The sequence below is a fragment of the Pongo abelii genome, chromosome 5, assembly GCF_028885655.2.
Source record: "Pongo abelii isolate AG06213 chromosome 5, NHGRI_mPonAbe1-v2.0_pri, whole genome shotgun sequence".
NCBI lineage: Eukaryota > Metazoa > Chordata > Mammalia > Primates > Hominidae > Pongo > Pongo abelii.
This window is the reverse complement of record NC_071990.2, coordinates 432,854-460,646: the sequence shown is the minus strand read 5'-3', so window position 1 is coordinate 460,646 and position 27,793 is coordinate 432,854. Positions and strand designations below refer to the sequence as shown.

The following is a 27,793-nucleotide window of genomic DNA, read 5'->3' as shown; positions in this document are numbered from 1 at the left end:
AAAATTATTAGTTGATAATATTTTACAACTTTAAGACGAGAAAAATCTAATTTTGAACTCATACTTTTTGCCCCAAATTTCATTATACCAAAAACTAATAAAAAATGTAAAACAACAGTGCTTGGTGATTGATTTAACATCCAAACCTAACATATAAGTAATTAACCTTTTAAAAAGATTTAGTTTCCTTTACATATCTATTCATTTATGAGCCTCAATCCTTGAAATTTATATTTTTTAAGTGATAAATACTTTAAAATAATTTTCTTTGATGACCAAAAGTTTTGACCCTAATCAGATTTCAAATACTAATTTAGCCTCCATTATGTGGTTTGGTGGCAAGAAGGAAATATATTTTTTCTCATCTTATAATAGAAATGTAGCATTCTACTTAAATAGCATGTGGTGAAAACAGTTATCTTGACAAAACAAAGTCTTTATATCAGGCCTTTAAAATTTCAACAGAATTTAAACATTATTTAGATAAAACAATCATGTTACGAAGATGACTTTTAACAGGACCAGGCCACCCACAGTGTGCACTAGAGAATATTGCATGCGAGCCACCCAGTGAGACTCAGGCAATTTTTTCATCTTTACACCAGATAATGCAGAAACTTTTTACAAGCAGCGATCACACAGCCAAAAACAGTTTATCTTTTCTCTCTCCTTTCGTTGTGGTTAATTAAAACTAATTCACAAGTTGCAAAATTTAAACTATTTTTGTACACAGCAAATTTTGCTTTAGATAAAGCAGCTCTTTAATTACAGTGATTCATATAGTTTGGGGTCTTTTAGGTAAAAAAAAAACAAAAAAAACTTAGGAAATGTGCAGCTCATGTATACTTTTATAAGATTAGCTGATTTAAGAAATATTCGTGATGCTGCCTTCACATTTGTCATTTGTAAATTACTTATATAATTTTCTTTGCCTGCTACGTAGAGATAATTCTGCCAAGGAATAGAATTCGTTTTAAATATTTCTTTTGAGCAACTTTCCTGAAAATGATTTCCTTGTTTTGTTTATTATCCCATATGTAGATATTGAGTCCACAGAATTTAGCCAGTGTACACGTGTGTGGCACACACATGCGTATGTGTGTGTTTTACCCTATTGTATGAAGTTCTGAAATAACCTAAGGGCCCATAATTGCTACAAAATTTAGAAGAGTAATGAAAATAAATGTAGGTTCACATTAGAGAATTTATTTGGGCATGGTAAATATGGTTGTTTTTATATTGGATACCATTCTTAACATATGAAAAGACTTAGGCAAAATGGAAATTTTATTTTAGCAAACCATAAAAGATCCCCTAACCTGAAAAACAGTCTGTTGAGTTTTAATGTAAAACTACAATAGCAGTATTAACGTTTTGTTTCTAGTGCCCAGTTACACATTTTCTGATTAAAATCAGCTTTCATCTAAGTTTCCTTTCCTCCTTTTAAAACAGGAGCAAGTAATACTGCGGACACATTGTTTCAAGAAGTATTAGGTCGGAAGGACAAGGCAGATTCTACTAGAAATGCACTCAATGTGCTTCAGCGATTTAAGTTTCTTTTCAACCTTCCTCTAAATATTGAAAGGAATATTCAAAAGGTAGAGTACATATTTATTTATGTACATATGGTTATAGATGTCATACATTTTTAAGGTTTTTTAAGATGTTTTTTATATTAACCAAATGTCTTCATTTTGCATTACTGACAGTTTTCAAAATGTTTCTTTATTTTAAAGGGTGATTATGATGTGGTTATTAATGATTATGAAAAGGCCAAGTCACTTTTTGGGAAAACGGAGGTGCAAGTTTTCAAGAAATGTAAGATTCATGTATTACTTTTAGATCTTCTCCTTTCCTTTTATAGGAAGAATGTGGAATGTGTTCTGCAAAGAATGTTATATGAGTTTTTAGTTTTTGTTTATATGAGGCTCTCTTTAAAATGTAAAGCAATTACTTCAAAAATAACAGTATGACTTTTCTTATTTGATATGCAGTGAAAATGAGCAACCACCACTCCAGGTTGTTCGCCTGAGACGTTCTCTGCCGTTTGTTAACCATCACGCTATTAGAAAGTCTTAGTTTACTGGAAAGAATCAATGACAAGTATTTTATAGAGATGGAAACCTACATTTTAATCTTCCCGTCTTCAGAGAGACCAATAGACTTAAGAATTCTAACCTCATTTAAAGGAAACTCAACAACTTTTGAAATTATTTCTAATGCCAGAGTTACAGAAAAATATGAAAGTTTAAAATGCTCTTTGGTTTAAGCCTTATCCACCAGGAGAAATATCACAGGGCTTTATTAAATTTAAAAATGAAATCTGTAAGGACCCAGAAAACTAAATTTATTTTTTTATTGTGGTAAAATATACATGCAGTAAAATGTACAGACCTTACGTGTTAGAGGTCAGTGAGTTTTGACAAATATATACACCCTTGTAACGTACACCGGAGATAGTGTTCTGATCACTCTAGACACGGCCCTGGTGCCTCTATCTTAGTCAGCCCTCACCCCACAAAAGCAACTACTATTCTGCTTTTTGAAATTTGATATTAAATTTTCATTCTGTAAATCTTGTGTATTCTTTTCTTTTTAAATAGATTATGCTGAAGTAGAAACAAGGATTGAAGCTTTAAGAGAATTACTTCTGGATAAATTGCTTGAGACACCATCAACCTTACATGACCAAAAACGTTACATAAGGTAAATCTTCTGCAAACATTTTGTTGAATCACGTGTATATCTGTTTGGTACTGTCTGCATCTTGTAACCCTTAAGGCTAACTTGAGGGACTTAGGAGATGGATGAAATGGTGAAGGGGAAGACAAATAGCAGAAATTTAGGGTTATCTGGTGTAGGACATCAAAATTCTTTTGAATACTAATAGATTTGGGAGTAGTTATGGAGTTACTTTTTGAGAAAACTCTGCCATTTTCGGGAAAGGAAAGGTAGTCTCAACCTCTTCCTCCTGCTGAGCAAGGGGTACCTTGCCTAGTGGGATGGTGTGGGTACCCATAATCTGTGAAGGAGGGGCTCCCTGCATGGCTTAAAGCAGAATACTGTCACACACTGGGTGGGAAATGCATTATGCCACAAGAATGTGCTGCTGCTTAACAGTAGAGTAAGTTCTGGAAGGTTTTAGCCTTGAATAGCTTTCTGATTTCCAAGCCTTTAGTGGTCAGTGAAAGAGAAATAAAGTCACTAAGTGAGCATACTTTCTAAAAAAATTGCAGTAATATTGGGCCAGGCACCGTGGCTCATGCCTGTAATCCCAGCACAGCACTGTGGGAGGCCGAGGCGGGCGGATTACTAGGTCAGGAGTTGGAGACCAGCCTGACCAACGTGGTGAAACCCCATCTCTACTAAAAATACAAAAATCAGCTGGGCGTGGTGATGTGCGCCTGTAATCCCAGCTACTCAGGAGGCTGAGGCAGGAGAATCGCTTGAACCCAGGAGGCAGAGGTTGCAGTGAACCGAGATCTCACGCCACTGCACTCCAGCCTGGGCAACAGAGTGAGACTCTGTCTCAAAAAAAAAAAAAAAAAAAATGCAGTGGTATTAAGAGAGGTGAATTTCACAGGCTATGAAGAGAAGGCCTTAGAGAGAAACAGTATCACATAATGGAAACTAGCTGTTAATTGTGGGCAACCGACTTGAGTTCTGTTTTTCGGTTCCTTCATCTGTGAAACGGACATGGTAATCAAATCTGCATCTCAGGATGGTTGCAAAGATCATCAGAAATACATTTAAGGATTTCATACTTCACCCGGCACATAAAAAGTAGTCAGTAAATTTTATGTACATGTGGTTTATGTCAGGGTTTGGAGATAAAGCATATAAATTTTAAGTTTTTTGTATCTGTGATTAAAAATATTAACTTCATTTTCTGCTAGGGTTTTTTGAGTATGGCCTTTGTTCTCAGAATAAGTTATTTTCCAAATTTAATGGTTTTTCCACTTGAATTAGTGAAGTTTGTTGAATATTCAGTGGTTGTAAAATGATAGACTATGTATTTATGAATTTAGCTGTGGCCTTTGAAAATAATGTCTCAGGAACAGGCACAGTGGCCCAGACCTGTGATCCCAGCACTTCGGGAGGCCAAGGCAGAAGGATTGTTTGAGTCTAAGAGTTCAAGACTAGCCTGGGCAATATAGCAAAACCTGGTCTCTGCAAAAAATCAAAAATTAGCCAGATGTGGGGATGCATGCCTGTAGTCCCAGCCACTCAGGAGGCTGAGGCAGTAGGATCTCTTGAGCCCAGGAGTTCGAGACTGCAGTGAGATGTGATCGTACCACTGCACTCGAGCCTGGGTGACAGCAAGATCCTGTCTCTGAAAAGAAAAGACTGTCTTGGAAAGAGGGTCTGGCCTGAAAGCTGCTGTGTGTGCAGGTGTGAACGGGGAAAAGATCCGCACCTGGACCTGCGTCCTAGCGACGAGGCGTACGGCGGGAGCGGGAGCCGTCGTCACTGGCAGCACACTAGTATTGCCCAGGAGGAAGCAAGCAGAGGCACTGGCGGTGGGATGAAGAGAGGGTGCTGTGTTTGCATGCTGCCACCCCCGCATGTGTGCAGCATGCTCAGGCGCTGTGCGGGGTGTGTTCTACGTGTCCTCTCTAATCCTGATCACCACCGTGAAAGGATGCCTGTGTGGTGCCCATTGTACAGGTGAAAACACGGAAGCTTGCCCAGCACACACAGTGACCAGGGGAACGGGACGCCTGTTTGGCGTCAGAGCCCACCCTTGTTTCTCTCTAAGCTGCCTCCATAAGAAAGAATGTATATGGGGGATTTTCCTGGTTTGTAGAATCCTAGAAATGTAAAGCTGGAAATAAACCACACATTAGTTATCCAACTGCTGTATTTTCTACCTAGAAAGCGACAGAGTTGCAGGGAGGTTGAGCGTCGTGTCCAGGACATGCAGCTGGGTAGCGCCAGACGTCCTGAGGCTGCTGTTTCCTGCCCTGCTCCTTCACTGTGTGTGCTTTGTGTATTTCTGGACTGTTTACATTTGTTATGTTAAACTTGCCTATAGTAATGTGTTAAATCTTGTTGAGTGTACAAATTCTTTATGTTGTGGGTTACCATCTATATGGATAACTCGTGCAGCTTTTATGAGTATATAACTTACTGGATATCCTTTAAAAGGTGGTGGTGCCAAAAAAGATTCTTTTAAGGAGCCTTTTAATTACCATTTTTCCTGTCATCTTAAAGGCAAAAGAGCAAAAATATAAACAAGTCAACAATAGTTTATGTATTCATTAATGATTATTTTATTTATGATGCTTTGAGAAAATACTGAGCAATTGTTACCTTTTTAAATTAAATTTTTAGTCACTAAGAAATAGAAAAATAAGATCAGAACCAGGTCAAATACCTGTTGGACTTTGAAATTAGGAACATCAAGCAGGAATAGAGATAGCTTTATCATGAACGAAATGTATTAGTTTTCTTACATGGTCCAGATTATGCATATGGGAGAAGGGAAAATCAGATTACCACTGTATTGTCTTACTCTTGGTCACAATTTTTTCTAATATCGTTCACTATTTTATCTAATTTAAACCTTCCCGATTCTTCTCCCTCTCCTTATTTCTGTCTTGATGTTGGCAGGAAGCAAAGCTCTGCATATTCCTTTCCACAGCAGTATGATCTTATCCCTGGTAGCTGTGAGAAGATCATGTCAAAATATGACTAAAAACTTCCTTTATTCTTAAATTTTAAAATACTGAGCCTGTGTTCATCATAATTAACATTCTTTACATTGCTTTTTAATCTAAAAAGCCTTTTTAAAGAGTGTTCTCAATATGCAGTTTTAAAAGAAATGGCAATAACATGTATCATTCTAAACAAAGAGCTTTGAAATGTAACTACTTATTTTTAGCTGCATACTAAAAGGAAACAAGAAACTTATTTGAAGAGCCTAGCACAAGTTGTCATACTTTTGAACTGAGTCTAGAATTTCTAAGAGAACAACTTTATCTTGCTTTGTAAAACTCTTATAAACTCCTTTACTTTAATACCCGTTAATAAGATGATAGAAAAAGTCTTTTGTTATTAGGTTTTGCAAGGACGCAGTCAACATTTTAAAGAGACGTATAATGTAAAAAGTTACTAAGCAAAGCTTATTGATTCCTCTTGCTGTACTCCTGGAGAAAGAACCCTTGTACCGAACTGTGTACATTCCTATTCAGTAATTTAAACATTAAAAGGAACACCGTCCCTAAAAGAGTATCTCTTTATTTTACTATTAACACCGAATCTGAGGGCTACATGAGTGAAAGTGTTAGGAAAAAGCGTTGCAGAGGTGTTTGGAGGCAAAACAAGCCTATTTAGGGAGAACGCTGAAATGCATCATCCCCAGCAAGAAAGCATAGAATCACGTTCTTTGGGAAGAAAGACACAGTGTACTATTTGTTATATTTATCGTTCAGGTAATAAAAGAAGAAAGCCTTGTGTGAGAGAAAGAATCAGACTGCATTTTGGAATCTGAAATGAATTCCCTGTGCCAAGCTAAATGTAACTTGTTAGATTGTAGTTTTCTTCCCAGGATACTATTCTCATTTATGAGGAGGAGTGCTGGTGACTTCTTAATCTGAGTAAAGCTCTTCCTTCTAATTGACCTGCCACTTTCTCAGCACAGAGACGCATCCTGTTTGCAACCTGTAGGTGGTCACAAGGAGGAGGAGATGGCAGCTCTCGGCCACCTCTGGGCAGCCTGAGTGTGGCCCCTCTGCAGATGCCTGGATATCCGGCTCTCCACAGCACCCAGTCCCTCCCCGTCAGCTGGGAATGTCAGTGTTCTCAGCATTTTATTTGTTGCTAACATATTACAAAGTGGATTTGTTTCTCCTCTGATTGGCTGCTGATTGAGATACCTGAGTAACACACAGTCACTACTGGAGGAATGGGCTGGAAGCATGGGTGCACCCCTGAGGGATTGAGGTCTGGCCCAAGGTCAGCCTGGAGACATTGATGATGATTTACCACTGAACAAAAACCTCTAACCCAGAGACAAAGAATGGCATATGGCTGAACAACAGTTTTAAGACAATAAATTCATCTGGACATGCTTTTGGAGTTGATTTAATTGGATTTAGCTGGCTATATTTATATATTTTGTGAGGGCTGAGGGCCAAATCTTAAATAATATTTGACAGAAATTTTTCTATGGAAATATATTTAAATAGTCTCTATGGATTTGGGTGTTTTATAGACAAAGACTTGATATATTTTAAGAATATTTAGAAACTAAGAAAAACACCAAACTATACTATATTTCCTAGAGAAATATTTTCTCAGTCATGAGTGTAGACTTTAGAGGTGAGTGTTGTCACCAAATCTCTTCACAGTTCGGTTAGCCCTCATTTAGCTAGTTTTAGAAAGCGGTGCCATACTGCCATCTCGTGGCCATATTTCATATCAGAAAGGAATTAAAAAACATCTGAAATTTTAAAAATATTTGCCCAGTATCTGCTGGCTCCCACCTGTGTCTCATACATGACTCTGAACTAAGTAGAAAAACTCTTGTGAACTAAATATAAATATAAAGAAAAATGCTCATCAAGTAGATAGGGTCACTGCAAATTGTCCTTATCTTTTTACAAAGAGCTGTTTTTAATAGTTTTATCATTTATATGAAAAAATTTTCACGCTCTGCTGTTTGTTTTTTTTTTGTTTGTTTGTTTGCTTGTTTGTTTGTTTGGAGATGGCGTCTCACTCTGTCGCCCAGGCTGCAGTGCAGTGGTGAGATCTCAGCTCACTGCAACCTCTGCCTCTCGGGTTCAAGCGATTCTCCTGCCTCAGCCGCCCGAGTAGCTGGGATTACAGGCTTACACCAACACACTTGGCTAATTTTTGTATTTTTTAGTAGCGACAGGGTTTCAGCACGTTGGCCAGGCTGGTCTCGAACTCCTGACCTCAGGTGATCCACCCACCTCAGCTTCCCAAAGTGCTGGGATTACAGGCAGGAGCCATCTCACCTAGCCAAGAAATTCGAATATATTTTATTGAGAATTAAATATTAAAGACTAATATTTGACAGGGGACAAGACTAGTTGATAAAATTTTAGCCTTTAAAAAGTAATGATTTTAAAATATGCCAGCATTTCCCTTTGGCCTCAACCTTGGACTTGGTTTTTCAGGTACCTGTCTGACCTTCACGCCCCTGGTGACCCCGCTTGGCAATGCATTGGAGCCCAACACAAGTGGATCCTTCAGCTCATGCACAGTTGCAAAGAGGGCTATGTGAAAGAACTGAAAGGCAAGGATTTCTCTTCCAATGTGTTATGTGATTCCTTCGTGTCATTTTGATACATTTTGGGAACGTTTAATGATGAAGGCACTGACTACCTAATTTACTTGGTATCTGTTATTATTGTCTTTTGCTTGTTTTGTGGTTTTTTAGCCACTGGTTAGCATTGTACTAATGAAAAGGGACAACTCTTTTATCATGTGTGTTTTTGCGGTTGGTGGACAGTGTTGACATTTCAGGGCAGGCAGCGTGATGCCGAGGAAGTGACATTGGTCTTTGGTGACTATCGGTCTGCACATCGTCTCGTCACGTGTATGTTGAGTCCTGCTCTGTGCCAGGCACTGCACCCATCGCTAGCAAGACATAGCCGCTGCCTCCCGGAGTTACCGCTAGAGGAAGGAAAAGCCACTAAACATGTAACTAACCAAATAAAATGCTGGGACAGGTGATGAAAAGAAAAAAGAAAATCAGGATGTCCCAAAAGGGAGTAACTGAGGAGAATGCTTTAGATGGCTGGTGTGGGAATGTCTCAGAGAAGCCTCCATATTAGAACGGGAAGGATGAAAGGTAGCTTACTAGCCACCTCAGCTTGAGAAAGGGACCACCTGCGTGGAGGCCCTGAGGGAAGCTGGGGGAGGGAAGTCAAAGGTCTATTTGCATGCAGGTGTATTGGCTTTTGTTTGTATACTATCATTTGGAGAATATTGAGTATATTGAATGCCTGCTATGCTCCAGACACTGTTGGGGTGCTAATGTCACAGTAGTCAGGACAACAGACAAGGGCCTGGCTCATGCAAGCTCACAAAATAGTAGGGTAGACAGGTAACCAGCCAGCTGTTAGAATATTATGTGCTGTTTCCTATGACTGGGGAAGTTCTCAGTGACATTGGAGTGCTTAGGAGTAGCCTCTGATCCAGGGTTTTGAGGTCAGGGGAGTGACATTCGGAGAGCTGAAGGAAGTGACATCTCTTTTGAGATCAGAAGGGTGTCTGTACTTGCCAGTTGAAATAGAGGAGGAAAGCATTTAAGACTGTCCCAGGAAGGGAGAATGTGCACAGGTTACAAGCACAAGAAGGCCTCCGAATCCTGTGTGGTTGGAGCTTAGAGCGTGGAGGTGGAGTGAAGAGATGAACTTTCTTGGCCGCTATGACAGGTTTGGACTTCACCCAGAGTGCGATGGGGAGTCGCTGACGGATTTTAAGCGGGGATCGGTGGATTGGGGGAAGGCAAGCTCAGACTTAACTTTTGAAAAGATGACGACTCTGGCCGCCCATAGTGGGTGGATGAGAGGGAGCAAGCCCAGAGCAGTGAAGCTGGTGAGGAGACAGGCACCCCACCCGATGTGGAGGTAGTGGGAATGTGAAGAAGAGCATGGACTCCAGGGCTGTTCAGGAATAGAACTGATAGGGCTGGATGATGGACAAATGAAGAGGAGGAAGGGATGGGCAGTGATTTCCGGTGGCTGACTGGCAGCTAGTTAGGGTGATGGTGCCATTGAGTTAGGGAACATCGGGGAGAAAAGCGATTCCGCCTCTTTGTTTGGACAGCTTGACTTGGGGTTGTCTGACATGTAAATAGAGATGGAAGTAGTTGGATTTAGAGGCTGAGAAATTTGAGCATGGTGGACGTACAGGTGGTCCCTTGGAACTCGTGCATTTACCCAAGAAGATGAAAAAAGAAGCAAACCCAGGAAAGAGTCCTGACAAGTGAAGTTTTAGGGGCTGGTGGAAGAAGAGAAGCCTGCAGAGGAAACGAAGACGGGGTGTCCATGGTAGGAGGAAAACAGAAGGGAGTAGTCAGCAGAACTTCCAAGACGAAGCAGAAGATGGAAGAGACATGTCCTTAGGATTGCTCTTACGCTGTTGGTGGTGACTCTGGCAAATGCAGGGCCGGTGGCCTGAACCCCTAACTGGATGACATGAAAAGGAGTAATGGCCTCATCAGGTCCCGGGGAGGATCAGGAGCTGTAACAGGAGAGCAGTCTCGGTAGAGAAGGAAGTACAATGGAGAGGTCGCCGTTGTTTCTTTCTAGCATAGTTTTGTCATGAATTAGTTGGCTTGGGTTTGAGTACTTTCCAGCTCTGATTCCATTTTTTTCTATGTTTGATATTTAAGAAAACCCAAGTATCTCTGCTGAAGCCGTGTCAACATCCCCATTAATGTCATTAATTATTTTGTATTTTTAGCAAGTGAAGATGACAGCAAATGTTACACACAGTCTGCAGTCTTTGGGAATATTTAGAAAGCCTTACATATTTATTTCTCTGTTGATTCAACTAATAATTTTTGAGTCTACTCTGTTTGGCAGAGCTCTCAACCTTAAGGGCCCATCAGAGTCCACTGGGGAATTTTTTTTTTTTTTTTTTTTTTTTTTGAGACGGAGTCTCGCTTTGTCACGCAGGCTGGAGGGCAGTGGCATAATCTCGGCTCACTGCAAGCTCCGCCTCCCGGGTTCACGCCATTCTCCTGCCTCAGCCTCCCGAGTAACTGGGACTACAGGCGCCCGCTACCACGCCTGGCTAATTTTTTTGTATTTTTAGTAGAGACGGGGTGAAACCCCGTCAGGGTGTTAGCCAGGATGGTCTCGATCTCCTGACCTCGTGATCCACCTGCCTCGGCCTCCCAAAGTGCTGGGATTACAAACGTGAACCACCACGTGTCCACCGGGGCTTTTTAACAACCAGTTATCAATTCTTGGCCTTACCCCTTCCCTGCGTGCCAAGCACATTCTAATCTCTGTGGCTGGAGTCCAGGCGTAGGCATTTTCAAGCTCCCGGGCGATTCAGGTGCAGCCAGGGCTGATCACCAAGGTGCTGGGTGCTGTGCCAGGAGCAGGAAGTGCAGTGCGATCTGGCCTCTTGGAGCTTGTGGTCTAGTGAGAAACACACCATCTAAAAAATCACATAGGCATGTATTCAGTTGGAATAGTGAAAAGTGTGAGGAAGTGGGGAGTACAAAATTGTATGAAAATGTATGATAGGAGGGTGCAGTCTGGTTGAGGGGAAGTCCAGGGAAGTTTCCTAGAGGAGGTGAAATCTCAGTTGAACCTAAACAACGACAGTCAGTTCTCTGGATAGGCATTGAGAAGCCTTCCAGACACCGTGCAGGTGCTCGACAGTCAGTTCTCTAGATCAGCATTGAGAAGCGTTCTCTAGACACCGTGCAGGTGCTCGACAGTCAGTTCTCTAGATCAGCATTGAGAAGCGTTCTAGACACCATGCAGGTGCTCCACAGTCAGTTCTCTAGATCAGCATTGAGAAGCGTTCTAGACACCATGCAGGTGCTCGACAGTCAGTTCTCTAGATCAGCATTGAGAAGCATTCTCTAGACACCGTACAGGTGCTCGACAGTCAGTTCTCTAGATCAGCATTGAGAAGCGTTCTAGACACTTTGCAGGTGCTTGACAGTCAGTTCTCTAGATCAGCATTGAGAAGCGTTCTAGACACTTTGCAGGTGTTCCACAAATGTCACTGCTCTCCAGCAAAGGTGGTGATGAATGCAGTCACCATATTCACTGGATACAGATAGGATATGTGGTCTGACCAAGGATTTTCCTACTTATACTTTCAGGAAACAAACTGAATACCTAATTTGGTATGAAAATATTTGAATTTCTGGAATATGTGTGTAATTTATGAAGACAACATATGGACTTTTTGAAATTGGAAAAATTCCAGAAAATTTCATCTATCTTGTCATATCTTTACTTCAAATATCTGATAACCAGTATTCCATCACCAAAGGTCTGAATCTTTCTCAAAGATAGAGGGAAACACACCGTCATCTTTCCTTCCCTGACATCTTAATTTATGGCTATATATATGTTCATTCTAAATTGCTTAAAATCAGCGTTTTGAAAAAAGAAAAGGTGACAGAAGCTTTTGTGTAACTCACTTACTCTGAGCAAGCTTGTTGCGCACCTTGTTCATCACTTGGGAAATAATCGAAAGAATGTGCATGGAATGGGAGCAGTGCCTCAGGTTACTTTCATTACTTCATCTTTTCATTAGAAAGTGGAGGGCCGGTGCAGTGGCTCACGCCTGTAATCCCAACACTTTGGGAGGCCCAGGCGGGTGGATCACAAGGTCAGGAGTTCGACACCAGCCTGGCCAACATAGTGAAAGCCTGTCTCTACTAAAAATACAAAAACTAGCCAGGCATGGTGGCTGGAGAATCAGTTGAACCCAGGAGGCAGAGGTTATGGTGAGCCAGGATCGCACCACTGCACTCCAGCCTGGGCAACAGAGGGAGACTCACTCCATCTCAAAAAAAAAAAAGAAAAGTGGAAACAATTCCTTACAACTCTTTGAACTTTACAATTTTAATGACAATGCAATATAAATGTCTTAAATTCACATTTTATTTTTTCTTTTGACATTCAGAACATGCTTAACTGCTCCCTCTGTCGTTGTCAGTAAACACTGCTAATCTAATGTAGGTAATTCTAGCACATGAGAGGCTTTTAACTGGAAAACTGGGGTGGTTTTTTGAACTTAGGTCAGAAGCGATTTTCACTATTAAATTTTGGAAAATCCCACTTATATTTAAAAGCAGAAAGGATAATGTAACAATACCCCATGTACTCACCCTGACTTCAGCAGTTACCAACTCATAGCCAATCTCATTTTATCAGCTCATTGCCAGTCTTACCTGCTTCTCTCCCCTTCCTCACCCTGGATTATTTTAAAACAGATCACATCATTTTATCCATAATTAATTCAGTATGTAATTCTTAGAAATAAGGATTCTTTTTAAAAACTGTAGCCAAAATACCATGACCATTACCTAAAATATGAATATTTTTAAAATATGAAATATTCCAGTTTCAAATTCAGAAAGTTTAATTTCTTCAGTATCTTTCTGAGTGCATCAATAGCATTGCCTTTGAGCTGATACTCGGTGCATAGGCAAATGATAAATGAAATGTGGCACAGACGCGGACAGAACGTTTCCTCGAATGGAAGGAGAATTCGCCATTAGTGAAATAGAGTGTGCTTTGGCCAGTTTGCACTTCGATGTTTTTCTGTATGTGATCATTTCTATATGTGTATATCATTGCACACATGTTAACTTTAATATACACGTATCTATGGCCGGGTGCGGTGGCTCATGCCTGTAATTCCAGCACTTTGGGAGGCTGAGGTGGGTGGATCATGAGGTCAGGAGATCGAGACCATCCTGGCTAACACAGTGAAACCCCGTCTCTACTAAAAATACAAAAAATTAGCCAGGCGTGACGGGTGCCTGTGGTCCTATCTCCTCAGGAGGCTGAGGCAGGAGAATGGCAGGAACCCGGGAGGCGGAGCTTGCAGTGAGCCGAGATTGTGCCACTGCACTCCAGCCTGGGCAACAGAGCGAGACTCTGGTCTCAAAAAAAAAAAAAAAGAAAAGAAAATACACATATCTACATTTACATCTACAGGTAATGTCATATCTATGTATGTGTATGTGTGCGTGTGTTTATATAAAATATTTGCCTTAATTATAAGTTTGCTGGGAATACACACAAATTTTCTTTTATGTGATCTACAACTGTTGTTGACGAGGGACCCTTGGTGGATGTTTTATTATTGTCCTAATTATATATAATATAAATGTAATATGGGGGAATGCCTACTAAATATTGTTTGGAATTTCCTTTGAGCATCCTCTCATAATTGTGACATTTTAGATGTGGAAGAAATCTGGGAAACTGTCTAGTTTTGTGGATGCCTTTAGATCTATTTCGCATGTGACAAAGGTGTCTCAGAGAAGCCACAGGACAGACCCACGTCCTCCGTATCCTGAGTAGGGGTGGGACTAGTGGGTGTCCAGATCGCTCCTCCTCTCACCTGATCACACTCCCTCCAGACCAGTGAGTTATGGAATAGGTTACTGAACACCTCCCTCTGAGTTACATTGTTGGAGCAAATATTGCATCAAACGGGATTTCTCAATGTGATGTCAGAGCAGATGAGCATTCCCCTGGTAAGGGAAGGCTGGCTGGTATTTGGGGATTCATGAAGAGCTGCACCTGAAACTAACCAAGCTAGATGAAGTGCTTCTGGTCTTTATTACTTTTATGCTATTTTGCTATACATAGGTGAATTCTATTAAGGGAATTTTACATAGACCTCATCACTCACTTCTAAAATTATATATGCAATGTAAATAAATGCTCTGAGAATGAGCAAGTTAAGAAGATGGAGGTGAGTGAGAGAGCATCCAGTCACCTAGGAGGGATCCTGGGAAATGTAAGGCTGTCCCTGGGAAGGCCTGCAGTGCCCCCATCAGAGCCAAAGGAACTCATGGCACATAAGTTGGATGTAAAGCTGAGGAGCCGGCAGCCTGCAGCAGATGCCACCTCTCTCTTGACTCGAGTGTGTCTGGTTATTTTCTGATGCCCAGGGCTCGGTGACAGAGTACTTACTTGTTTGCTTGGCACCTGCTGTTTCCTTGAATTGATTATAGCTGTCCACTGAAGGCTAGAGCATTTGAAAACGCAATTACTACAGTAAGAAATTGCTTAGAAATGATTTGCCGTAAAAGGACTGCCTACATTTTATCTGGTACTTTGTTATAAAGCTGCATTGTTTTTATGCGGGTTTTCTCAGGAACCTGCCTTTAAAATGAAAGCTTACTACATTCCAGTGTAAAGAAAACAAGTTGTAAGTAGTTCCTTTATTGTAATATCTGTACTTAGACTACTAACACTGTAAAATTGTTTAAGTAAATCCACTAGCAGAACAATGGATAAGAACAAGAATAGCTTTGTGAAATGAAATGTAATTTTAAATGGATAGACTATAAATATTTCAAACAAAAATAATTCTTGAGGTCTTTTTAAAGTAAATGTGGTCTTTGTGCATGAATCTAAGAAATCTAACATATAAATATTTTTTTAAGTCTGCTTTTTTAAAGCAAAGACTTTTGCTTTTCACTTTGATGGTTTGGGAAAAAAATGTTAATTGTATGTAGCCCTGTGGTATTCAGAGAAAATTTTATGAGCAAAGATGGTGGTAGATTTTCAGAGACAGCAGTCCTACATACAAAGCTGCCTTTTTCCAGGAAAGATCCTTTTGTAGATGAAGCATTTGGCAGCAGAGTTTGCCGTACAATTGATATTTCTATGAGTCCTGCATTAGATCCTTCTCTGGACTCGTTTTTGTAGTAATAATATACACTGGTGCTAGCAGATGGTGCTCTTCGGAGTATAACACGAGGCCAGGACAGGAGCTTACCCTTGCACCTTACACACACCTGGTCCTTTCCCCCAAACGCTCCACATGCCTCTTCCATCCTCTAACTCTGTAGCCCAAATATGATCATTTAGGTTTTTCTAAGGGTGAAAAAAGATGGGAAAAACAAGAGCAAAACTAAGGTTAATATTTTAAAAACTCATCTTGAAACCTTTTAAATACTGATGGAAGAGTTTATTGTGTTTTTCCAGCCTGAACAGGTTAACCATTTTGCTTCTCTTCCCCTATGTTCAAAGCAGCCTTGTGTTCTGAATTGTTATACATGTTAAACTTTTACTACCTTATAAGAAGTGTCACCCGTCTCTTAAAATTCCTGTGAAATAGGTCCAAAATTAGACTGAGTCTTCAGAGGTTTCCTGCCAGGAAAAGCCTTTGGTTAACCCCCTACTGACATTCACAAACAGGATTTTTAAAGGTGGTCTTCAAAGGTGTTTTTTTCTTTGTTCTGAATGTGAGTTAAAATATATGCTGGCTATGTCTGATAACTTAAGGGAGAAGGCATCAGGCTACTCATAGAGTTAAGTGTTACCTTCTTTCAGAGATATACTTAATTAGAACTTCTCAAAAGGACATAATTAGAATTAGGGTTCAATAGGCAACATTTAGAACATGAGCCACACTGTTAAGTAAGCAGTAAGTTCTCCAGAAACTCACAGAGCAGAAGAAAAGACATTTATACCTGGCTCAGGTTCTCTTTGAAAACTTAGAGATGATCTGTTCCATCCGAGTGGTTTATTTTGAGTCATCACAGCGGTAGAGCTATTATAGAAAGAAAACTGAATAACAGGCTGTGCTAAATATCTACCCTTTTAATAATTTCTAACACTCACAAGAGTAGTAATTACTTGCTGACAGAAATAAAAACATTTATGTTACTCCAAGAACCTTAAGATACACAAAGTCCGTATTTTCAACACAAGCTCATAACATACAAGCATAAATCATAGTATTACAATTTATGATTTTGAATTTACATAGTATAATTAAACTGTCATATCTTGCTATTTAAAAAAATACAGCTAGGACCTTTATGTACATATTTTATATCATTTTTACAAATATTATTGGGGTTAATATTACATATAATTCTGGTATTACCATAATGCAGGGTTAGGTAGACTTCCTGTATGCGAGATTAAATTACAGCCTCCATTAGGAAACCGCTAGCAGATTCATTGAATTTTCTATGGAACCATGCAAATATTTTCACAGTTAAAAAGTCAGTATAAGTGTATTGTTGTATATATGCTAAATCTTTTAATAAAATTATAATTTTAATTTTAAAGTTATCATAATGAGGTTGTACATTAGGAAGCTTCTTTTTTTATGGAGTTAATTTTCTAGAGATTTAAAAAATGGTTTCTCTCCTGAATATTTATCACAGCATGAACCCAGGATGAGAGAGGTTGGTTTAAAAAAAGGAAAGGCACAACTGCAGCAAGTACAAACATGAGATGCTAGTTTCTTCCCGTCTTCTCCTCCCTGCAGCTCAGCGCTGGGGTGGTGCCTTTGTGACCTGCGTGCAGCTGCCAGTGGGCTGACCTCCAGGGAAAGCTTCTGCTATGCACTTGTTCGTTTACATGCTGTGATGACAGAGTTTTTCCAAATTGTCTTTAGAAGATGAAATGCTTAGTGGGGTTTTATTTACCTGCTTTAAGATGTGTAAGCTGTGCTATGTATGCAGTGTATATGCACACAGTGAGAAAGTAGATTCAGGAGAGGGAAGTGGAAGAAGAGTACCAGTTTATGATTGCAATCAAAATTATCTTTCCTCTGGCAAGCCAGTGATCTGATTTTCCTTTTCCTTTTGTCACTTTTTCAGAGAAAGAAAAAAACCCAGGTAGTATTTCATATGCCACAACTTAGACTTGAAATGCATATCATTAGAAACGGTTACTGTTATTTGTGAATAGTATACGTTTATATAAGCAGTTTTAATTACCAGAATGCAGATCAGCAAGTTTTTACATAATCATTTTACATAATGATTTGATTTAAAATCTAATTTGAAAGCAATTTATCCCCCAAATTAAAATTAAGACTAATAATTAATACTTGTAATTATTAAGCAGTTTTTTTTTTTAAGTCAGTAACCTGGGACTTGAGAATTTGATTTCTTTTGGAACAGCATAGCACTCATTTGTAGATCCCCATGTAGTAAAGTAACAGCTGTTGAATATCACAAGAAAAGGTTGGATTAAGGTCTCTTTTTTTTGTGTCTCCTGTTTTATAATAGATTCTATTCACCTTACAATGAATAATCTATCTTTTTTAGATCAGACAGGCCAAAAAGGCTATGTGAAAAGGACCTTTTCAATTTGTGATTGTAGCAGCTGGTTCTTTTCTACTGCCCTGGCTTACTGTGCATCTGGAAGAAGACTTCTGGCAGCCGGAAGTCATTTCATGTCTAAGCTTGTCCCCGTCCTTCATAGAAAAAAAATTTTGATGATGAATGTCAAACACACATTGAATGCTAACTTTACTTGGTAATTTAAAAATACTGATAATTATAAGTATTTTTGTTCTGTATTCTGTTATTTTTGTAATTCCTTTATATGTTCTAAGCATTTTTCTGCATGTAAATCTATATGAAACTGCTAAAAGACATAGGACTTTGACAAAAACATACATTTCATTTTGGTTATTCACTTATCCAGCTTACTTATTACAAATATATGATTCTCGCGTAACTGGCCAATGGTAGCTAATAAATGCTTCTTCAAAGTTTATACCTGTAGTTTTGCTTTTAATTTACATTTCCTTTTGTGAACTCTTGCTTTGAATGATGCTGAAATGCACATCTGAAATGCTGCCTGGAGCCTGTGAAGGACAGTCCTGAGTGAGTGAGTTAACAGGGGCTTCTTAACTGTGCCTCCCTTTGTTTAATTTGGATTAAATGATTCTCTTTAAATTAAGGAAATACCCCTGTCAGAACTTTAAAAATGTTATATATATACACATATATATGTGTATGTATACATGTATAATCAGAAGATCAAAAAGCATTTTTATCTGTTGACACAGGTCTAATTCCTGAGGAATTTGTAACTCTGCCTTGATACGCCCACCCCACCCCCACCCCCACCCCCAGCTTTGGCACTGAAATTCTTGTGTCTGGTGTGCTTGAAAGGAATCCCATCCTGCCTGTGTCTGCGGAGGCTCCCGGCCCGTGTTTAGTCAACAAGCAACAGTGGGTGGTCGGGCTGCTGCGCAGGACAAGGGCCCGCTGTGTGCAGGGAAATGTGTTCAAAGGTGTTTAAGGGCCATGAGGAAGTCAGCCACCCTTCTGAGAGTCTGAGGCTGCAGATCAGTGTTCCCTACACTATTGTAGACTGTGAGAAAACTGGCTGTAGTAGGCATGAAGGATGAGAAAATACAGTAATCTTATTGACCTGGCTTCGCATCTGCAGGCTTCCCTTAAGAAGGGTCTCTTCTGCCCTTTTTGTGGTATAGAGTCTGTTAAAAAAAAAAATACTGACTATTTAAAATCAGAAAGACTTGCACAGCTTTGAGTGGAAAGGATTTGACTGATATGGTTTCCTGGAAGTCCCACAGAATTCTAGGTATAATAAGCATTTTCTATAGAGTCTCAATTGTCAAAGATTGTTTACTTTCTTTTAGAAAAATAATAAATTTTAAATTTTTGATTATTTCTACACTTCTAGTGAAGTGACTAGGATTGTTTCATTAGTTTTCTGAAGAAAATTATTTCTGCAACTTCTGAAAACAAATTTCCAACTGTTTTTCTCTTGTTAAAATTTCTAGAGGTATTTTTTTCTAATTTTATGTTAGTTTATAATTTGTTATATGTATCTGCATACTTAAAATTAGAAAAAGAATTTTGAGGATGTTGCAAGCATATGTTATAGAAGCATTATTTAACTGGAAAAATAAATACTAACTTTTGACTTCCAGTAGTTACAAACAGTTGTGTCTTTTTTTTAATGTTAAGTGGTTAAAGGATTTTTTTTTTCCTTCCAAGATACTAATTCCAGGCATTTGTGATAACATATGTATCTTTTCTTTGATATATTGACAAAATAATAACTCAAATACTAATGTGGGGAAGTTAAAAGATATAGCTAGATCCTAAGAATATTTATTTCCAGAATTTTTTTTATATCATTTTTCCTGCAAACATCACATAGAATTTTGTAATTAGAAATACTACGGTGATGATTTCCCACACTATAGGGTGATGTGCCTGTTTGCAATTTTGTATTCAGAGTAATCTGTAGTTATTCCTCAGGTAATGTTGAGAGATACAACCAAATGTTTTTGATCTTACAAGCACTCACTCATTTGCGTATGTTTATTACTGTGCTTACTATCTTGAAAATAGCCAGCCTGAAGTCCATAACAAATATTATAAAATTCTGATACAGTTTTCACTGTTACTTTTTTTTTTGAGACAGAGTCTCGCTGTGTCTCCCAGGCCGGAGTGCAGTGACGTGATCTTGGCATACTGCAATCTCTGTCTCCCGGGTTCAAGCAGTTCTCCTGCCTCAGCCTCTCGATTAGCTGGGACTACAGGCATGTGCCACCACGCTGGCTAATTTTTTTGTATTTTTAGTAGAGATGGGGTTTTCACTATGTTGGTCAGGCTGGTCTCGAACTCCTGACCTCAAATGATCCGCGCACCTTGGCCTCCCAAAGTGCTGGGATTACAGGCATGAGCCACCACGCCTGGCCACACTGTTACTTTTTTATTGCTTTTAGTATTTTTGTGATGTAATTTCCATTTTAACACATAATTTTCACATTTGCTCCATGTGTAGAGGCAAACTTTTTATACATTTAAAATGACACCACCACTGATCAGTGTCCTAAACTGTATGAACAGTGATCGGAATAAACGTCTTTTCTGTGTTGTTCTCAGTGGTGTTGAAGGTTCTGATTTAAACTTTGAATCATAGAGTCAGAGTTTTATAGCTAAAAAGACTTTTAAAATTGCGTAGTATAAAGCCCTAATCTTTACAGGTATATCTTACAGGGTAGGTCAGTGGCTCCGTGAGCTGCCACCGAACCTGATACAACTGCATGACCATGGAAATTCTTAATAAAATTAGTCCCTGCCTCAATTTCAAACTTAGGGAACAATTTGGTAGTATTGGCCCAAATGAAAACATAGTTATAACCTTTTCATCAGGGCCCAAGGTAATGATTTCCTGCTTGAAAAAAAGGCTTTTTAAAAATTTTCATCCAGAAAAAAAATTCTAGGAACAGTTAATTTTTAGAGAAAATTTACTGCCAAGAAAACAAGTAACCTCTGAAAACTCCCATCAATGCAGCATTAGTTTGAAAAGGGCAGAGTCAAACACAGTTTTATGTTGTTACGGGATGTTAAGAACTGCACCCGGGGCTGGGCGTGGTGGCTCACGCCTGTAATCCCAGCACTTGGGGAGGCTGACGCAGGCAGATCACAAGGTCAGGAGTTCAAGACCAGCCTGGCCAACATAGTGAAACCCTGTCTCTACTAAAAATACAAAAATTAGCTAGGCATGGTGGCACATGCCTGTAGTCCCAGCTACTTGAGAGGCTGAGGCAGGAGAATCGCTTGAACCCGGGAGTTGGAGGTTGCAGTGAGCCAAGATCGTGCCACTGGGCTCCAGCTTGGGCAACAGAGTGACACTTCATCTCAAAACAAAAAACAACAACAAAAAAAACTGTACCCGGCCACCATATGCTTTATGTAATGTGTATAGTTTTTTAAATGAGATATTGCTATCATATTGTAAGGTGAAACAAGACAAAATAGACTGATACGTGAAATATTTAAAGCCTTTTGCTGATTTTATATTTTATAGAAACTGTTTTCTTTTTTTTATAGAAATGCTTACTCATGAAACCAGTTCATACTTGTAATAATTTTGTGTGTTAGAAATATTAAGTCATGTAATTTAAAAGGAGTGTCAGAATTATCAAGGTGTTTTTTTTTTTGACACTTGGTCATACATAATTTGTGACAACTGATATTTAAAATGTTTGTGATGCTTTTCTCTTCAAAACATAAGCTTTCTAATTCTCTATAAAATAACTCGTTCTGAGATTATTTTTTGACAGTAAGAAAAGTATGAGTGTTAGGGAGAGAAATACATTTCTAAGCTAGTGCCCACTGTTTAGTTGACAGGACATATTATGCATTTGTGTGCAGCTGTGAAGCGCCACCTTCTGGACACCCAGCAGAAATACATCTTCCAAATGTATTCCAGATGCCGATAGTCCGGAGGGGCATGTGCTGTTCTAGCTCCCTGCTGCTGTGTTGTACTTCTGGTAATGCCAGGGTACCAATTGGAAAATTCGTTCACGGTTACCTTTCTTTTCCTGATATAGAAAACTGATGATGTGGTTTCTAATAGAACAAAAGCATAGTAATACAGTTTCTGTTATTAAAGGAAAAGATAAGTCAATCTTTTAACCATTACAAAACTCAAGATGTACTTAAACTATACAAATGGTTTAATATTAAACAGTTTAAAGTTATAAAAATACCAGTTATGAGGAAAAAACTTTTTCTGAAATAATTGTATTTTTGCAGGAACGGTATATGCATATTTTCAGGAAACTAGGAAGTGTTTCCCTTCTTAATCATAAATTCATAGTCCTAAAACCTTCAAGAGTAAGTGAAATATAACATTTTAAAGCATTCTTCTTTTATACTTTAAAAATGTACATTTTAATATAAATTATAAGTTTTTATATGTATTTTTAATGTGATGCCGAGTTTGGGACCCTTTATTTTTCTCTTTAAAGTATGTTAGAAAATTCATATTTTGATATTCGTTTCCTGAATTCCACAATTGATAGAAGTGACAGCTGTATGAACTTCGAAGGAAAATGTCATAAATCACTAAAACATCCACACACAAACATATTTTTATATGAGAAAAAGTCAATTAGAAAAAAATACTTTCTTCACTGTATTTTTTTACTCTGTATCACATTTTTTTGGTAGCATAGTGGATTATGTAAGTCTTCTTAGCTTTAATATTTTCCAAAATACAAATGTATGCACAGCATTTATTTAGCACAGTGGCCAAAACATAATAAGTCTTCAAAAAAATTTCTGTTGCACTAAAAAATTTGTTCAAATGATTTAATTTCTATTTATCTAAGACCTACTGGCTAGAATTTGTGGGGATGCGGAGAGAGAGGTGATAGTGTGTCATGTCCAGGGGCACACGATAGGAGGGCCTCAGTCAGATCAGGCCTTTTCTCACCACACAATCACTATTTACCTCCTCTGCTTAGCGGGTTTTTGCTATAGTTTTGTTGTTTATTTATCTGTTGATTTATTTTCTGCCTCCACTACCAGAATGTAAATGTCTTGAGAGCATGGCCTTAGATATTATTCATCACTTTATCCCCCAGGCCTGCAGTTCCTCACATGCGGGAGGGAGCTCAGGAAATACCTGTTAAATATTCTTGAATAGTTTGCATTATCAGAGGCACCAAAATATTACTTTAATTTGTAAATATATTTTATATTAGCACCTGAAAACAACTCTGTAGGCTTTTAATATTCTATTAAGTTATAAAATAAAAAATATATTTTTTAGTGTTAGTCACTTACTACATGTGGCGAGAGTTACTCGTGTAAGGTCCAATGACTATGGGGAACATGGAGATATATTTACTTCTTATCCCTGAGAAAACAGCGGTCTTTGGTGGAGATAGGCAAGACCTAGCTGTTAATGAACTACAGACGGTAGAATGTGAAGTCGATTAAATTATATACGTTCTCACTGCTGTCAGAGGGCAGAAAAGATAGGTAGCAATTTAGGTAGATAAGAGTAAGAGGTGACCTTGTGTAATAGCTGTATTTCAAGTGGCATCTTTCAGGATGTGGGTTTAAATGGATGAAGAGGAAAAAATGAGTGAGGCCTTTCCAGTAGAGAGGATAGCAAATAAGGCAGCAAAATGTAAGGTGCATTTCTGTAGGGAGAGTATTTAAGTGTCCCGTGCACAGTACTGTAAGTACTCTGTAAATGCACATTGAATTCAGTTTATTTTGAAGCTCTTTGAATACTCAGCTAAAGAGCTTAGAGTGGTGTTTCAGACTAACAAGGTCAATTTTACCTCTTCAAGCCAATGTCCTTACTAACGTGTTTGGCAACATGGAATTCTATTCCTAATGGCTTTTGTGATCCATTTTAGAAAAATTGTTCCCTAATTCTCAGCATAATTTGGATTCGAAAACATTGGGGTAGACTTTATCCTGCCGGTTTTCTGGAAGACTTCTCAGATGAGAATCAGAAAAGCAGTATTTGAGTGTGAGACAATAAAGACCATTTCTTGATAGTGATAGAATGTTCTGGCTTCTGGAATATGAAGTGTGAGGTGAAAAGGATCCACACTAGATGACTGGCATCAAGAAAAGCGATAGGGAGTGAAATCCCATGTGTCCAGGAAACAAATGGTGGGATTTGGGGATTTAAATGTAAAGTGTGGCATTAAGGGAGAAGTCACAGGAGATTTATGCTACAAAAATGTGTAAGTCCCCTACATTTAAAGAAACAGAAGAGTCTGAACTCCATTGTCTTTCCTAGTGCCAAAAGTTGTTTTGCAAAATATGATTTTTTCCTGCTACTTTTTGTGTTTATAGCATTATCCTCCCACCACCACCCAGTTTTGCTGAACTGAGAATAACTTTTAAAATCTATTTAGAGAAAATAGTTTTTATTTTATTTAATAAATGCCTTATTTAAGAGTGGAGCAATTGAGCAAGAAATAGCCTTAGAGAAGCAGACCGTTAAATCAACTAAGCAAGAGTATATAGAGCATGCTATATACTCTGTGTATCTCTCCTTTCTTCCCCAGGTAACCCAGGCCTGCACAGTCCCATGTTGGATCTCGATAATGATACACGTCCTTCAGTGTTGGGCCATCTCAGTCAGACAGCATCCCTGAAGAGGGGCAGCAGCTTTCAGTCTGGTCGAGACGACAGTAAGTATCTCCCTCCACTGCCACTGAGTCTTTTAAATTTGTACTTGTGTAATTTCAAACATTCTTCTCTTGGAAAATTCCCCAATTTGTGTTGTTACTGGTGCTAAGTATTATCAGCCATCATCGCTTTTGCTTGTTACAGTAACTACCAGTAATTTAATAATTAAAATATATGTTACATTTAAAGAAATGCTATTTGATTTTTAAGTCATTGGGTGCAGGTCAGTGTTTGTTAAACAAATTTAGTTCAAGTCTAGTTTTACTTTTTCTGTGGTTGAATTTTTTTAAAGTGCCACAGAAAAAAATTCTGTGAGAACTTCATTAAGATGGAATTTGCAACAAAAGTAGTATCAGTATACCTTTTTTGATGAAATTTAAACTTTGGTTTGGAAAGAGGGATTGGCTGTTAATAAAACACTTGCTAATAATTTTTCCTAAGACGAAGAATCTAAAATTTTAAGTATGTTGCATTTCTGAACTTTCTGGAGTGGATATTTACCATTTCCCTATTTGAGATACAACATGATCGATTAGATGCCACTAGTCAGGAGCCATTTGTGATCTCAATAACAGATATAAGAAACCCAAATAGACTAATAGAAATACCTTACATTATATTAAATTCAGATACCTCTACAGTTGTTTTAAAATGTCTTATATTATTCTTACAAGCATTGCAGTAGAGAATTTTTCTAAGGTTTTATTAATATAAATGAATGTTCATCATAAGAGCACCTTAAAATTAGATGATTCATTTGTACTAAATGAAAGGCTTCCGTAACTGTTGGTATTCCTTCTTCTTGTCCGATTCTCATTCCTCTCCCAGCTTACCAAACATTAGAATAAACAATGTTAGATCAGAACTGTTTGCTCCTACATTCTGTGGGACAGCAGCTAACATTATATAATGTTCAGTGTAATTGCACAGAGGAGCTGAGATCTTTTGAAACGTTATTCTTGGGAAATATACCATGTAAGAATCCATTTGCTGCCATACTAAGCTGTGTTAATCTGTTTGTGTTGCTATAAAGGAACACTGAGACTGGGTAGTTTATAAAGAAAAGAGGTTTATTGGCTCACAGTTCTGCAGGCTGTACAGGAAGTGTTGCGCCGGCGTCTGCTACTGGGAGGCCTCAGGAAGCTTCCAGTCATGGCAGAAGGCAAAAGGGGAGCCAGCGTGTCGCATGGCAGGAGAGGAAGCGAGGGAGAGGACGGAGAGGGAGAGAGAGAGAGGATGGAGAGAGGGAGAGGACGGAGAGGGAGCGAGGGAGAGGACGGAAAGGGAGCGAGGGAGAGGACGGAGAGGGAGAGAGGGAGAGGACGGAGAGGGAGCGAGGGAGAGGACGGAGAGGGAGCGAGGGAGAGGACGGAGAGGGAGAGAGGGAGAGGACGGAGAGGGAGCGAGGGAGAGGACGGAGAGGGAGCGAGGGAGAGGGAGAGGACAGAGAGGGAGCGAGGGAGAGGATGGAGAGGGAGAGAATGGAGAGGACGGAGAGGGAGCGAGGGAGCGAGGGAGAGGATGGAGAGGGAGAGGATGGAGAGGATGGAGAGGGAGAGAGGGAGAGGATGGAGAGGGAGAGGATGGAGAGGATGGAGAGGAAGCGAGGGAGAGGACGGAGAGGGAGAGAGGGAGAGGACGGAGAGGGAGAGAGGGAGAGGACGGAGAGGGAGAGAGGGAGAGGACGGAGAGGGAGAGAGGGAGAGGACGGAGAGGACGGAGAGGGAGAGAGGGAGAGGACGGAGAGGGAGAGAGGGAGAGGACGGAGAGGGAGCGAGGGAGAGGACGGAGAGGGAGAGAGGGAGAGGACGGAGAGGGAGAGAGGGAGAGGACGGAGAGGGAGCGAGGGAGAGGACGGAGAGGGAGCGAGGGAGAGGACGGAGAGGGAGCGAGGGAGAGGACGGAGAGGGAGCGAGGGAGAGGACGGAGAGGGAGCGAGGGAGAGGACGGAGAGGGAGAGAGGGAGAGGATGGAGATACCAGGCTCTTGTAACCCGTTTCCCATTTAGGGAAAAAAGGTGCAGCTCACTGCTGGTGCTCACTTAATTTACATAAACATGCTCTTTGAGGCTGAAGCAAATCTCACTGATTTTCAGTGTGAAAACAAAATATAAAAACTGTTCTTGTAATTATTTCTAAACAGAATTCGTCTCTAATCCTAATGTAATAGAAATGTATATGGTGTTCCATTAGGATTAGAGACAAGAGTGTCCTCGGGCACACGGGCAATGGGTGAAACAACTAGATATTGTGTGAACTCATAGAGCAAGAACTCACTCATTATTGCAAGGACACCAAGCCCTTCATGAGGGGCCCGCCCCCATGACTCTCCTGCAACATTGGGGATCACATTTCAACATGAGATTTGGTGGGGACAAAACATCCAAATCGATCAAAGGCAACTCTTTCAGTGCTTCCATTTTTAGATTTTCTTGTCTTGTCTTTCACCTTGTCATTGGACCCTTGATGCAGCTGGCCATGGCCTCACCCTGTGGCATGCCACCTGCCATCTGGAAAACAGGCATTACCAACTACTGTTGGGGAGAAGAGTCTGTAACTGCTGTCTCCAGATGAAACCCACTCACCTCAGATTACCATCATGATGTATTCAATTGGTTAATTGACTGTTCTGTTAGATTGTAAGCTGTGAAGGCAGAGCCTGCTGTGTTCAGCATTCAGAGTGAGTTTTGATCTTGGGTGGAGCCACATGATAAGCACATGGTTAATCCTCAATAAATATTGGCTGAATGAAAAATAAAAGTTTACAGTGTGCCCTTAAGTAAAGAACCATTCCTTTCATACCTGTGAAAATGAGTTTAAAACTTTTTCCTGCAACTCCTAGCACAGACAAAGGGCTAATATGCCTAATAAATAAAGAGGCTCTATGGCCTACACAGAAGAAGTATGAGTGGTTCTTACACATGTGAATAGACACTCAACCTCACAATACTAAGAAGAAAGGTCGCGTAACACTGCAGTGAGATATGAGGTTGGCAAAAACTCTGAGTGTTTATCATTTTGTTTTGGGTTTTCTATGTTTGTTCATTGATGAGGCCACTACTTGCGCATGTCACCGGTGGAAGTGTAAATAACCCCTTTAGAGGGCAGTTCAGTAGTATCTATCAAAATTACAACCAGAGGTGCTCTTTGTCCCAGCAATTCTTGTTCTGGAAGTTTTCTATGCTTACACTTGAGCATGTGCTAAATGATATAGGTATACAGTTATTGGTTGAAACATTAATTTTAATTGCAAAAGACTGAAGACAGTCTTGTCAATTGGAAGGGAACTTGTTAAATTACGATACATCAAAAATGTGAAAGGTAGTGTAACTGTGGGGAGAAAAAGAGGAAGCCTTTG

At 39.5% G+C, this 27,793-nt stretch overlaps 1 protein-coding gene across 8 annotated transcripts in view; it reads left to right on the top strand.

The window, feature by feature from the left end:
* EXOC2 (exocyst complex component 2) overlaps positions 1 to 27,793 on the top strand; it is a 204,859-nt gene that overhangs the window by 91,914 nt on the left and 85,152 nt on the right. For all 8 annotated transcript variants that reach the window (XR_008525798.2, XR_008525797.2, XM_054556853.2 and 5 more), the window contains 5 exon segments: positions 1,453 to 1,598; positions 1,737 to 1,818; positions 2,604 to 2,706; positions 8,145 to 8,263; positions 24,313 to 24,438. Coding sequence is in view for 6 of the 8 variants with exons in the window: in XM_054556853.2 (XP_054412828.2) it covers positions 1,453 to 1,598; positions 1,737 to 1,818; positions 2,604 to 2,706; positions 8,145 to 8,263; positions 24,313 to 24,438 (576 nt within the window). In the remaining 2 variants the exon portion in view is untranslated.